This window comes from Lissotriton helveticus, chromosome 7 (assembly GCF_964261635.1).
Source record: "Lissotriton helveticus chromosome 7, aLisHel1.1, whole genome shotgun sequence".
NCBI classification, from domain to species: domain Eukaryota; kingdom Metazoa; phylum Chordata; class Amphibia; order Caudata; family Salamandridae; genus Lissotriton; species Lissotriton helveticus.
Window position 1 is genome coordinate 563,683,380 of NC_136068.1, and position 15,365 is coordinate 563,698,744.

Sequence of the window (15,365 nt, forward strand, 5' to 3'; positions counted from 1 at the left end):
GGAGTGGCGCTTGTACGTGGCTCTGTTGCTTCCCTTTCAGGGCAGTACATTTTTTGTGCGTCTCCACATGGCTTTGCCTATTGGCTACTTGGGAACATTTCTTAGAAAACATTCCAGGCCCAGTCGGGCACCTGGGGATGTTGAATTATTATTTGGTGGTTAAATAAAGTATTCATCGTAAAGAGTGTTTCCGAAAGTAATTCATTTGTTCCTTATAGCTCACCTATTTTCCTACAATTGAAGGTGTAGGAATACCACTTTTTCGCCATGATTAACTTGTTTCTTTTCACCTTTTTATGAACCCTATATTTTTTATGGCTTTAGAAATGTGTACTCTTTACCCCTGATAAACAGTAGGATAGTGCCTGTGCTCTCCCTTTAAACACTGGCAAATTGGCTCACTCCTAATGGATTATTTAACTTACCTATAAGTCCCTAGTATATTGTACATGGTGTACCCAGGGCCTGGAAGTTAAATTCCACTTGTGGACTGGAACACCTATTGTGCCATTCCATACAGTGGAATAGGAAATATGGCTTCCTACTAGTGTATCCTGACTGTAGCAGTTTAAAAACTGCACTTCAGCCTGTCAAAATAAAGCTTTTTGACAGGTCAAACCTACCCTTTTAAATATTATTAAATCACCCCTATGTAGGCTTTGTAGTCCACAAGGCAGGGTGCATGGTATTTAAAAAAAAAAGAAGGAAATGTAGAAATGTAATGTTAGCATGTCCTTACAGTGACTAGCAATCACAAGCTTTTTGGCAGGGCTAGCTGTCCTGTGTAGAAAACCAGAGTACAGATTCAAATCCCACATACTGTATCTAGGAAATAGAACTAGCTGAGTCTAAACTGGGGTGGCATGGTGAGCAAAAGAACGATGGATATAACCCAGATCTCTTGACTGGGGGTGAATGTATAATTTATTCAGCATCCCGTCTATAACTTGTTTGTGTAGCACTTTTCACCCTAAGTGGGATGGGTGTGCCTAGACGTGAGTCCCTTGCTCACTGTGCCACTGGATTCAAGCTTGCTTGGCTGATGAAGGGTAATGCCCAAAAAACAGTCCCAGGATGCTTGTTTTCGGGCCAAGGAGGACCTTGCTTGGCAGTTCGGTCTGGACTGTTCCCATGAGGCACAGGGTCAAGACTGATTTGCATATGGCTGGGTCTAAACTGGGGTGGCATAGTGAGCAAAAGAACGATGGATTTAACCCAGATTTCTTGACTGGGGTGAAGGTATGATTTATTCGGAATTCTGTCCATCATTTGTTGGTGTATCCCTTTCTTTGTAGTGTCATGCTCCCAACGTCCTCACCAAGTTAGTTACCCTTTTCTGGCTGAAACAAGAGGAACTGAATTAATACGTTTCAAGGGGCGTCCCTGGCTTAGGGATGAGTGATTAATATATGTCCTCAGGACTCATCTGAGCCATGGAATGTGATCCTGTGCAGTCTTTCAGGTAGGTTTGAGTTCCTGAATCTTGTGATGGAAGATTTGCTTATTGTCAAGTATACTGGTGTTACTCCAGCAAGTAGTCTATTCTAATTTTTCTGTTGATTGTTTTCTTTTCTTTGTGCCGGATCACTTGTTGAGAAACAGAGGCTATCTGAGGAAGCTCGCTGCAGGGGCGCCTTCCTTGCATATTTTCTGGTCCAACTATTTTTAGTATCTGAAATGTTACTTTCTTGCTAGGTGGTTTTCTAATGTTTAGTGTTCATAATAAGAAAGCCTCGAGTTGGGGATGGAAAATAGGGAGTAATTATTTTTGTTATGGATTTTCTCTCTTTTAGGAACAATGATGACACTCCAGGGCAGGGGGGTGATATCTTCCTGAGTGGGTTCAATGAACAAATTCTCAGGTAAGGTTCTAGGTTTCCCTTGTACACAGTCACATCTCTTGACATTGCCCTTCTCTCATATCTTCTGTTTAGACTGCTACAACTCTAAATCTTCTTTCTACAAATGCAACAATATTCTGCATGAGGGTTAATAGCTTGGAGAAAACTGTGACTCTTGATCCATTTTACTCCATGGGCTGGGCTCTTCACCTGGCACCCCATAATCCTTCTTGATCATAAGGCCAATAAATGCTTCCATGGACACTATCTAAATGTGCCCCTGCAATTATAAACATGTCCTCCCTAGATAAAGGAACTGTATGAATGAGCTAACCAAAGCCTTACACTCACCTTGTAAGATGATGAAAGGGAAGGGGAGTGCTGTTGGGCAGTTGTGGGACTCCAAATTCTGCAATGTGCTGTCTTCTGACAACTCCAGTGAGAGACCTCATCTAGCCCTCTAGAAATACATTTGTAGTAATCTTGAACTCAAGTCTGAAGTCAAACGTTATCATTGCTTTCTTAAACAAGTTTATTAATTCATTAGAGCTTTGAAGGAAGGGTATGAGGGAGTTGGGGTGGGGAGCTACGCTCTGCTGCCCCACCAGATACCAAGTATCTAACTGGGAGGTGGGAACAGGAATGGAAGCACTAAGACCTTCTCTTAGCCCTTCCCTTGCAGCACCAACTTCAGAATCCTGTCCTCTGTTGAGTCAAAAATCAGTTGGGGGAAGGGATCACTTGTCCTGAGTAACCAGGGTTTTATTTTGATTGGTTCCGGTGCCGATAAAAAACCCTCATTCACGTACCAAGGCTCGATAGGCGGTATATATTGGTTCTCCACCTTGTTGTTAGGAGGTGAACCACTGGTTGGTAGAGTAGTGATTTAGTAATCAAGAAGAGGGAGAGGGGGGGGGTTGTGCTGTTAAAAGAGGCTTCTGTTAACCAGTGATGATAAACTTTTATTGGTACTGGAAAAAATGCCTTGTTAAAAAGGTTTGGGCATGCGTAGGAAACTTGATTAGGAGGTTTCCGCACTGGGTTATGTCCAAAAGGAGATCGACCTGTTTCAGCCGTGAGTTGCCCTCAAGGGGTCAAGTCGGCTTTCATCAGGACCTAGTATCTTATGTAAAAAACAAACCAGGGGGGGGGGGTTGTTCGGATAACCTCACGTTAGGGTTGAATTCTAAGAAAGATTCATCTAGAATTGGAAAAGGTCTCATTATACCTTTTGTGAAATCAGTTGTGCCTCCTCAGGCGTGCTGAGAGTCGCTCGGCCTGCTCGGTCACAGGTTCGGCACGACTTGTGCTGCTACTGCCTCTCAGTCCCCGGGAGGACTGAGAGGCAACCTCAGTACCTCACCAACCAGTGAAGGATCTAACATGCCGATCAACCTCTCCCATGTTCTTATACTCTTCAGCCCAAAAAAGCAGATTGAGTTTGGGTAGTTGAAAGGGAGAGACCAGGAAGGGATGGAAAAATCTTGTACTTAACGCCATCTCCAGGGTCAACTCTTACATCAGGACAGGGATGGTATTGTAGAATGATCTGAAGGAGGAGGGCTACGGGTTGGGGGGAATAGGACAGGACAGGGAAGGGAAGCAAGTGAGAGAAGTTTAAATAGAAAACAAGGTAACAGTGTCTTAGAAAGTAAAAGAAAGCAACACAGGCAAAAGAGCAAGCTGCACCCAACTGAGAAAAAGAAAAAGGTGAGATAGAGACCAAGTGGCACAAAGTGGGCGTGCAATGAATACTGGCTGCAAAGGTACAGGTGTGAGAGAGCGATGTGAGGCACAGAGGAGGCTAAAAGATAGAGAAACCTCATAGGCACAAATGCAAGTCATATGGATGAGAAAGTAATAGACAGACTGAGGCACAGTTGAGAGTCAAAGAAACATCCTATATGTAGAGAGATGGGAGGCACAAAATTGAGAGAGTAAGACGGGGACATAGAGATTACAGAGAGTGGCAGGGAGACAGACCTATAAGACATTAAACAGAATCCGAATGGAGCATTAAAGAGCAGCATGTGTGTGCCATGAGAGGCTGCGCTGAAGGCACTCTTCCCCCTTTCTGATTCGTCAACAAATCTGCTTAACCAGCACATAGTATTGATCCCTGATATCTAAGCATGCGGCTGCAGCATCAGCATCGTACAAGTAAGGAAAGTGAAGGAGGCACGCACCATATGTTTGATAGTGCACCACACACACACACCACACCACACAGCCGCATGCTGGTTGGAAGAATTTGATCGAATTAAGTCAATATTGGCCATGCTGGGCTGCCATACACTCTAACAAACCTCACTACACTACGTCCCCAGAGAGTTTTGTACAGACTGCAATCAACTGTATAATAGCACACTGACTCGAAGGCAGGAGGGGGATTAATCAACCTGAATCAGACTGAGTCAGAGCACACCAGGTTGCACTAGGCATTTATGATCCATGTCACCTAATTGTATGGAGAAAAAGCTATACTGAATGCTATAATTAATTGATGCCTGCAGGAAACCCTGACTGAAAAGGGGACCGGTAACTAATGCAGTGAGAAGGAACAAATGAGAAATAAAAACAAAGGACTAAATTAAGGTGAACAGGCAATTTGGCTCCTGCTAATGTCTCCCAAATGTGGAAGGCATTGTGCTAAAACACTGCAACAGTACATCATTAAAGAATCCTAAGTGGCGTAGTGGCAAAGCAAAGAGGGAACTGAGGAAGACTGGGCAAACCAGCTTTATTGTTATTTGTTTTCTCTTTATATCTAGTTATAGCTTGCAGAACATTTTTCCAACAAGATCTCTTGTCCAGCTCTATTTAGTGTGGAATATTGGCCAAGTGGAAGCTCTTTTGATATTTACTCCAAATTACTCTCTCCCACTGCACACCCCTCCCCCCCCCCCACCCCCACCCAACTCCAGTTGATGCAACATTTTTAATTGTGTCTTTGCTGGGTGCTTGAATATTAAGTAGGCTCAGGGGCAAATAGCAGAACCAAGCAACTTTAATTTTAACTTATCTCTAATTTAAGTTATACTCCAATTATTGGAGTTAACCACACAGTGAAAAATTGTAAAAGACAGAGCATTTACAATCTGTTATTCTACCTGTGAACATCCTTATAACATTTGAAGAACTAAATTAAGATCTCAGAAAGAAGCAGAATATTTAGGAATAACAAACCTTATGTACCTACAATTGTATGATCAGAGATGACTAATTAAGAAAGAAATGGGGCAGTATCCCCCACATCAGTCATGGAATTTTGTGGATCCACACAGATTGCAGAACTTTCCACCACAGAAATGTGAGGAAAATGTGTTTTTTATGACACATTTTGAGGTTTGCAAGGGATTCTGGGTAATAGAACCTGGTGAGCGTCAGACAAGTCACCCCATCCTGGATTCCCATGGGTGTCTAGTTTTCAGAAATTTATAGGTTTGCTAGGTTTCCCTAGGTGCTGGCAGAGCTAGGGTTCAAAATCTACAGCTAGGCACTTTGCAAAAAAAAGGTTCAGTTTTCACTGTAAAAATAGTGTGTCCATGTTGCGTTTCCGGTCACGGGGACTAGGCCTACCCACACAAGGGAGGTGTCTTTAATACCGATTTTCCCATGTATATATTTTCCCAAAATTAATTGATATATACCCGGTACTTAATAAAAAAAATTGCAAGACGCTGCTCAATTATTGGCTCTAGGTTCGTCGGGTTCTTGGTGAACCTACAAGTCCTATATATCCCCACAACCAGAAAGGTCCAGTGGATGTAATGGTATATTTCTTTCAAACAGCTGTCACAATTAGAAGAAGTTACAGGTGAAAACGTTGGCACAAATGGCTGGTTTTTTTTTTCAATTAATTTTCAATTTTCCTATATTTAACCTTTAGTTTCTATAAAGAAACCTTGAAGAATCTACACAAATGAACCCTTGCTGAATTCAGAATTTGGTCTACTTTTCTAAAATGTATACCTTTCCAGGATCCATTATTCCTTTCATAACCATTTCTGCCATTAATTGGAAGAAGGTTGAAACACAAAAAATAGCAAAAATAGGATATATCCTAGTAAAATGCCCAAGCTGTGTAAAAAATGTTGGTTTACTGACAAACGTCTCAGTCCCTAAAAGCTGGGGAAATGGTGATTTCAGCCCCACCAACCTTTTGTTGATACCATTAGCATGAAAAAAACAGACGCTTTCCTTTGCAGCACTTTTTTCCCATCCCCCCCCCCCCCCCCCCCCCAGAACTAAATGTAGCTGTATTTTGGTTAATTTCTGGCTCTCCTCCAGGGCAATCCACAAACCCTGGGTACCTTTAGAATCACCATGATGTTGGAAGAAAAGGACGCAAATTTGGTGTGGATACCTTATGTGGTCAAAAAGGTTTAGGGGCCTAAGCGCAAACTACCCCAAATAGACAAAAGAAGGCTTCGCACAGTGAGGGGGGCGAGGGGGGGAGAGGCCCAGCATCAAAAGGGTTAATAAAAATTACAAATTGGATCATTTTGAATTTAAATATTTACATTTATTTGTAATTTAGAATGTAATTTAATTTTTTCCAGTTTTTTTTAAGTGGTGTCTACGAATTGTAGTAATTTGTACATTTCAATTTTTAATAATTTTTTTTTATTTTACATTTTTGTGACAATTTATAAAAAATTGTGTTACAGTTTTAATTTTAATACTAACCCCCACCCCACCCCAGAAATCACAAAGATTTAAATCTTATCATGACTAATCTGAGCTGGCCTTACCAAATCTTAGCAAAATCCAGATGATATACACAGCCTGTGCTTAGCATGTCATCCTGTCTGCAGTGATTTTAGCACAAGACCTGACAAAAGAATAGTGGAGAAAGATCTATTGGAGGAGGGAAGAATGTTCGATCTACATGAGATTGACATAATATGAAGCAAGTGCTTTAAAAAAAAAAAAACTTTGGTGGCAACTAAAGCTCTACAAGCATTAAACGAACAAAGTCATGCGCTCCAGCCGGAACCCCTATAAAATAGGTAACGGAAGTAGCCTGATTGATTAAGTCTTAATGAACATGGAAGCTTGGTATGCAGCAGAAGACGAGGTGAATGTATGATAGAAAGTGACCATGATCCATTGCCGGCCCATCTGCCGCTCCCTAGCTTGAGGCAGCCAGTTTCTAGCATTGAATGTTGATTGGCCCCAAAAATCTAATCTTAAAACCTGCCAAGAGTGCCTTGAGACTGTGCTCCCTAACATAAGAAGTCATCACATCACATATAGGCATGCTAATTGAGCACTAGTTACTTCTGTAGAGTCCTGACACCCCGCCCCCCCAAAGCCCTTAAGATTTAGAGCTATGGTTCAACTCCATAGGAGATGGAATGGAGTTGTGAGCAGTCTTGGTGTGGGCTAGGATGTATGTAAATCCACATGCTGAAATGTACCTAAAAGCTCAGCATGATCTCATCAGTATGGAAGCATCAAAGAGCATCCCCTGTATGACATATAGAGTAAACATGAAAAATGATTGGTTGTGGAAATGTTGTGACACCCCAAGTAAACTAAATGGCACACACATTACAGCCATGTAGCTGAACTGCTAGTCGGTAAAAGTAAAAAAGATTGCTAATAGCATCAGATAAAGCTCTGAATACATTTTCAGAGGATGATCTCAGAAGCCGTTGGATGACATAATGTTTAATTCTCGTCCTGAGGTATTTAGGTCCCGTTGACCTGAAAGTTCTAAAGGTGATTACTATGCTCTTGTAGAGAATCCTTTTGTGTATGGGCAGCCAATAGAGGGTTTTGAGGGCTGCTGAAACCGAGGACCCCCTCTGCAGTTGTAATACAACCCGGGCTGCTGCGTTTTGGACTATCTATAGTTATTTCAGAAGTGCCATCTTGGCTCCTGCGTATAGGCAGTAATCCAGACGAGACAGGATTAAGGTAACTGCGACTGTCTTTCTAGCTGTACCTGGAAGTAGATCAAAAATATCTTTGAAGGTTTTTATCATATGGAAGCAAGTGCCGGCCACCAAGAGAGCTTGCTGGTGGAAGGACAATGTAGTATCCAATCTAATTCCTAAATTTCTCATAGTATCCACTGTGTTAGGAGGAGGTGCCGTGTCAGTCGGCCACCACTGTTTGGGCATGAAGATGTTAGATTTCCCAAGCAGCATGATCTCTGTTTTTTGGCTATTGGATTTGAGATTGTTAGATTTCATTCAGCCAATGACCGCGGAGAGGCAGTGCTGTAAATTTTCCTCTGCCACTGTGGAATCTTTATCTAGAGTTAGGATTAGCTGAGTGTCATCAGCATACGAGATAGACTCCATGTCAAAGGATGCAATCAGGTTGAGCAGAGGTACCATATATATATTGAAGAGAGGTGGGCTCAGGGTTACAATTAGTCTCCTGTTTTCCAGGAATGATATTAGCCAGGCCAAGGCCTTGTGTGAGATGCCACTTTTAGCTAACTGGTTTACCAAAATGTTGTGGGAGACCGTGTCGAATGCGGCCGATGGATCCAACAGAATCAGCACTGCATTTTTACCTTTAGGTAGGGCAAATTTTAATGTTTCCGTAGTATGTAGCAGCGCTGACCCAGATTGTTCAGGCCTACAACCAGATTGCCTGGGATGTAGAATGTTCACTTCCTGCAGAAAATCATTTAGTTGTGTATTTACTAGCTTCTCTGTTACTGAAATTTGAAAGGGTTGTCGGTCCGGTAATTGCTTTTTTTGAAGGGGCTTGACTGAGGCAATTTTCCAATTGTCAGGTACTGTTGCTAGTCTAAGGAGGAGTTTATTATTTGATTGATAATTGGGTTTATAATATTGATGAGTGCATGTCAAATTTTAGGGGGGCAGGCATCAAGAGGGGAACCCGATTTACATGAGAGGATAGCTTGACTGGACTCTTCGAGACTAATCTCCTTGAAACAGTAAAGCCTCGGTCTGTTTTCTAGGTCGGATTTTTCTGCAGGCAAGATGTCAATTGCCTTAAAATCTTTTTCTAAGTCTTTATTTAACTTTTTGTCAAAGTAATCGTCGATCTGATCACATATGCTTTGTGACAGTGGAATTTCGTGCTCGAGCATTCTAGGGTGAGTAAAAGATTTTACAATTCTGAAGATCATTTTCTGATCCGACACTGCCTGGCAAACGAGATTATTGTAATTGACCTTCTTTTATGATTTGGTTTGCTGATGATCGTTTTTGAGAGCTGCTTTAAAGGTGGTGAGCTCTTCAGAATTATAGCTTTTCCTCCATTTACTTTCCAGTTTTCTACACTGGCCTTGTAATTCTTTTAGCTGAGGGGTGAACCAGGGAGCAGAAGTTTTATCAGAAAAAATTGTACTTGGTAGGGCGGGGGGCTCTAAACTGTTAACGAGTGAGGCCATCCTGTCATTGAAAATGTGAGTATCTAGCGAGGTGTCCCCTGTTAGGGTAGGTTTGCCTAGTTCTGCCATTCCATGCAGGTTAGGATTAGTTAGCATTTTGTTCCATTTTCACCTCATTGTGTGGCAGGTTTGACTAGAGTCTTTCACAGGTTGTGTAATGGAGCAACTGATCCTGAAAGGGATGAACTTGTGGTCAGACCAAGTTATAGTGACTGGAAGGTTTACTATAAGACTGGTGGAATTGGTACAAATTCCAGGGTATGACCTGCGCAGTGTGTGGGACCAGCTATCTGCTGTTTGAGTTGAGTTTCTATAATCTCACCAAAGTTTTTTGCACTTGGGGTATCTGCTGATTACAAATATAGGTTAAAATCTCCCAATATAGTAAAATTAGAGTACTTAACTACCAGGGTACTCAAACTTTCTCCCAGGGTATCTAGAAACTTAAGACTAGTCCCTGGAGGCCGATAGATCAGAGCTCCTGCGAATGACACTCAGCTGTCTAGCTGGAAAAAGAAGCTTAGACTTTCTGCCCCTTTAAGATCCGTGATGGCAAACGTAGAGTACGTTTGTATAGGGCTGTCTTGTCTGGATAAAGTGTATCCTGGGGGGAGGGCTTGTACAATATCAGGGTTGGAACAATCTTTTAGCCTAGTTTCCATGATAAAAAGACAATCCAATTTAAGGCTTAGGATTGTATCATAGATAGGTAATACATTTTTGCCTAGTGATCTGACATTAATTAGGCCACCTTGTAGTTGCTTGGAGTGATAGGGTCAGATTTAGGGGCATAGTCAGGGGGAGTGCTAGGTTATATCTGACCTCATATCTACAGCCTAACCAAGTTACTGGGCCCTTCATTTTGTCTATTTGAAGATGGCACTTACTTACTTGTGTGTTAAGAGACAGAATTACATCTCTAGAGTAGTGATATCCTGGGTCGGAACAGGCAGCGTTTCTGGCCCTGGCCGTGTTGCGGATGGGCGCAGACAGGCTTTTCTTTGGCCCGCCAGAGGTGCGCCCGCTGCGCGCGGCCCCTGGGCGTCCAGCTCAGCATGCGATTTGAATGGCTGGCCGGATGTGATCTCTGACTTCTGCCCTTCCCACCGGAAGTAGGGGGAGTGCCCAATACCCCTCCGCAACAAACGGCAAGCTGCGGCGGAACGGTGGCACAAAGCAGCACTAGAGCAACTTTAACGTAAGTTAAAAAACGTTACTACCAATAAAACCAATTAAAATGTTAAAAATGCTAAGATCTAGAAAATAGTGCAAGTGGCTTAATGGGGTTTTGAAATGCGGTTCCTTCAGAGCGGTTTAGTAAATGAAACGGAGGACTATCTCCTCCACACTCTCCCACATATCACTGTATGTTTTAGATATACATTATCAATTATTCTGTTTCACTGTGGTATCCAAGAACCTGCCTTGAACAATTGACATTGAACACCATTCCAGATTTAAGTAATGAAACGTGACCTGTTGAAAAAGGTCCTCATGGTACTGAACCCAATCAATAGAACAATTCATGGTAAATAAGGGTTCTTAACTTTTCGGCTGATAGCAATGCCAGACCTATGCATGAAGAGGACTGGATGAAAGCCCATATAAATAACTTTATTCATATAATTTTAGTAATGTCAAAAGGTCTGGCGTTAAATGCCGGACCTAAAAAGAGCTTTACAGATCGGTGGGAAATTCTTTATCTACATCTTGATCCAGAGACTGTGGCAAAGAAGTGAGATGCGACTTGTGTGAAATCCCTGGTAAATCTCAAAATACTATTCTCAGTGGAGCAGCCAGCTATGTTAAGAATTCACTATGGTGAGCGGTCTTCATCTTCATTTGGTGTCAACTAGACTACGGGCACTCTACTCTGGGTTCAGGCTGAAAAAATTCTCATCTCGGAATTCTTCATTTTTCTTTAACACGGGGGCTGCCATGTTTACTAAGGCACCTCCCTGGAAAGGGGCATATTTTTAAGAAGAGGTGAATAGTTACCATTACCTAACTTTGGAAGTGGAGCGGAGCTGCACTCCAAATCCAGGCGCACAGCTGGTGTCATGATTATCACACATTCTTTTCCAATGGCTTTTTCAATATCAACAATAACTAATCCATGTACTCCAAGACTTCACTTCATTCCATTTTATTCTCTTTGATCTTTTCACACGTGATCTGCTTATGTTTTAACAACTTCTCATGCCACGGATATGCCCATCCAAGCCTTTTCCGGACACGCCAAAAAACGTAAAACATCCTCAGTTGCAAGTCATTATGTTACCCAATGCATTTTGGACTATAAAAAGTCCTTCCTCAGAAAGACCATGACAAAAAGGAGTATAATGTGAAAAAAGGTGTGCACAGCAATCTTCAACATTGTTGTTACCATTATCTGCCATTCTTTCATTTGGTTGTCCTAATTTTCTCTTGCTCTTTAAAAAAAATATTTTTTAACTACCTATCCCTCATTATTCACCAAATGAAGATTTTTTACGTAAAAGGCTTTGCTACAGTGATATAAATGCTTCTATGTACTATGCCATGCAGTGTAATGTACCTAAAATATAATAAAAACATAGAAGCTAAAACTCCCAAAAAAGCCTCACCTATTTTTGGATCTTGGCCCCCTCTGACTCTCCTACTGAAGGAATAAATGAGTTGTAAATGGAAACTTTGAGATGTATCTCAAGGAAAAGCCAATATTCCTTATAGGTCCATGCCTGTGAAAAGCATCCCAAGGGCAAAGAATGAAGGGGTTGTTCATGAATAGTATAGCTAGATACGTTTTTGCGAAGATTGATTTTCAATATGATTATATTCAAAGTTCACTGCCCGTCCTTAGACACTCAAATACTGATGTCTGTAAAATGTCTACTAAATAAGCATTTTCTAGTGAGGTCTAGTTGTTCCCATCACTGTCTCTACTGTGTGGTGTCACTGAAGCAATCTCACTCCTCTATTCACATTGTCTTAGTTTTGAAGTGTCTTAGTTATCATTGGTTCCTTTCATTGCTGTCTCTTTTGCCTCAAATATCCCTGAATGCTGTCCCTGTTGCTGTGGCTATCCTTTATCAAAACCAATGTCTCGGTTATACAGGATGTCTCCTATTTCCTCTTTGTAGTGTCATTGTTCTTTCAGCTTAATTTTGGTGCTGTAAGTACTGTCACAGTTTCATATTGCAGGCTGATATCAGTGGTCTCTCTCATATCTGAAAGAGACTGTTAGTTATAGATTCCTTACCTTAGAATTACCCTCAGACGTCAGACTGGTTCTGGAGAATTTTTGCTCAGCAGTACCACTGCACGTGGGTAGGAGGCAACAGTCAACTCCACATCCGTTATGTTCGCCGGGATGACGTTGCGGTGTCTATATAGACACTGCCCCGGCGTGCTGACTTTAGTTCTTTCTTTTTCCACGCCAGCCTAGCGCAGATCTGGAGAGAGCGTGCCCCATAGTCCTTTTTTGACTAAACTTTTCCGACTTTTGTCGACATCTTTTTCGAGTCTTCAACTCCAGGTGCGCAAGAGATGTCCCATCGTTGGACCGGCTTCAAGCTTTGTGACTCCTGTCACAAACTGTTGTCCCTGACGGATCCGCACCTAGTGTGCCTCTGGTGTCTAGAGCGCAAACACGACCCCGGAGGGCCCCCATGGATCCAGATCTACGCTGGTTGACCTTACTCGACCTTCCCCAATGCCAATCCTGGTGCGGACGCCCCCGGCGCCAGCCTTTCCCCAGGAGGATGCCGTCCCCATCCTCATCCCAGAGATGGACACGGAGCAGGATCGACATCGACCGACATCGAATCAGATGCTGGAGGGTACCTTTGTTCCCTTGTTCATCCCAGGTGTTCCTATCATTCTGAGGGTGGTGATGAGGACTGGAAGGGTTCTTCTGACCCTTTAGCAGACCAGCTAGAAGAGCCGGCCTGGAGAGATGACCTGGGTCTGGACACATCTTCTGACCTCGGCATGCTTTCTGCCCCTACCGTGGCTACGGAGGAGGGAGCGTCCTATGCTATGGTGGTGAGAAGGGCGGCTGAGGCCCTGGACTTGCAGCTCCCTTCGGTGGCAGTCAGGACTAATCTCCTGACAGAGATGTTTTAACAAACGGTGGCTTCATCTGAGCCCACTTTTGCTGTTCAACAAAGCCCTCAGTGACGTCCTTCTGGGCACCTGGTCCAAGCCCAGCACAGGAGCGTCTGTGGAATGGACGATGGCCGGCACAGCCGGCTCCAGGCGACCCAGTTTTCCTCAGTCAACACCCGTCACCAGAGAGCTTGGTGGTCCAAGCCTCTTCATCTAAGGGCGCATTTCCTTCTGCTCCCCCTGATAGGGAATCCAAGAGGCTGGATCATCTTGCGAAGCGTAAGTTCTCTTACTCCAGCTTGGCATTGCGGTCCGTGAATGCAGCATGCCTCTTGGGCCGATACTCCCATACTATCTGGCATACGGTCGTGCAGGTGCTGCCTCAGTGCCCGGAGGAGCCCGGGCTGTTCTCTCCCTAGCAGTGGCGGATGGGAGAGATGCAACCAAATTCACAATCCGCTGTGGACTGAATACCACCTACTCACTGGGCAGAATGATTGCCACGTCGGTAGCCTTCGGCGCTAAGCCTGGTTAAGGACGTCTGGCTTTTCAGGGATGTCCATGCAACCCTACAGGACATGGCCTTTTATGTCCTTCACCTTTTTGGTGACAAAGCTGACTCGGCGCTGGAGCGCTTTAAGGATTCTTGAGCTACGGCCAGGTCCTTGGGTCTCACAGCAACGCCCCATCCACTTCAGTCTGCTTTTTGTCCTTTTCATGGCTACGGAAGGGTCACCCCAACATGCCCAGACCAGCCACCGGTTCATGCAAGGGCAGAACCCTGCTGGGCCAAAGAAATTATGTACAATAGGATCTCTGAAAGATGGGCAGTAAGGGGATCCTTTGCTGTGCATCATGACACAAACGTATTCCATCCACAGGCTAACATCTTGGCGGAGGGACGCCTGGCTGCCAAGATGACGTTACAGACTTAGAGAGGAAGGTCAAAAGCTGTCAACTGTCGCCACTCAATCTCCACGCAAGGAGGTGAAGGCTGGACAGGTTCGTGTGAAGAACCCTCCCCTGCTGCTGAGACAGAAGATCCTCCCGAAGTGGCAGTCTGATCGGAGGATCGATAGCCATGCGGAGGAGCTCTCGGTACCAGACTCTTTGTGCCCAGTCCGGAGCCACGAGAATGACTTGGGGTCAGTCGCGCTCAATCTCCTTCAGCACTCTGGGCAGAAGTGGTACAGACGGGAAGGCTTACAGGAGGCCGCAGTTCCACTCGCGACAAAAAGCGTTGCTGAGCGAGTGGCGCCTTGAAAATTCCAACGCGCAGAATTGTTGACATTGCGCATTCTTTTCGGTGGCTAACAGATCTAACCAAGGCTCTCCCCACTGCTGAAAGAGACCTTGCACCACCTCCGAGTGAAAGAGACCTTGCACCACCTCCGAGTGAAGACTCCATTTGTGATCCACCGGGCACCGGCGGCTGAGTCCGTCCAACCTGGCGTTCTGGAAACCTGCCAGGTGTTGAACCACCAAGGTCCTGCCCTGATGTTCCAGCCATGTCCAGAGACGAAGAGCCTCTGGAAATAGGGTCCATAACCCCACCCCACCTTGTTTGTTGCAGTACCACATGGCGGTAGTGTTGTCTATGAACATTTGCACTACTTTCTCTTTGAGAGAGCAAAGGAATGCCTTCAGTGCCAGACAAATCGCCCTGAGCTCCAGTAGGTTGATACGGAGCCCGTACTCCACCGGAGGCCAGACACCTCTGTACTCCGCCTCTCTCAAATGGCTGCCGCATCCCAGGAGTGACGCATCTGTCACCACTGTGAGGTCTGGTTTGGGAAGGGAGAGTGATCTGCTGTTGACCCAATCCTGGTCCGTTAGCCACCACTGCAGGTGTTACGCAGCCCCCTCCGAGATCTGAACGTAGTCAGAAAGATTGCCCTGATACTGTGCCCACTGGAAATTCAGGTCCCACTGCATAGCCCGCATATGCCATCTGGCACGATCCACTAGCAGGATGCAGAAGGCCATGAGGCCCAGCAGCCTCATGGAGTCCTGCAAGTCCAACGCCGCCATCCTGTCTCCAGGCTGGAGGCCAG

The 15,365-nt window shown here is 44.3% G+C and overlaps 1 protein-coding gene across 6 annotated transcripts in view; it reads left to right on the plus strand.

The window, feature by feature from the left end:
• TEP1 (telomerase associated protein 1) overlaps positions 1-15,365 on the plus strand; it is a 1,162,857-nt gene that overhangs the window by 482,065 nt on the left and 665,427 nt on the right. For all 6 annotated transcript variants that reach the window (XM_078652640.1, XM_078652638.1, XM_078652642.1 and 3 more), the window contains one exon: positions 1,794-1,862. In XM_078652640.1, coding sequence (XP_078508766.1) covers positions 1,794-1,862 — 69 coding nt within the window. The remainder of the gene's footprint in view (positions 1-1,793; positions 1,863-15,365) is intronic.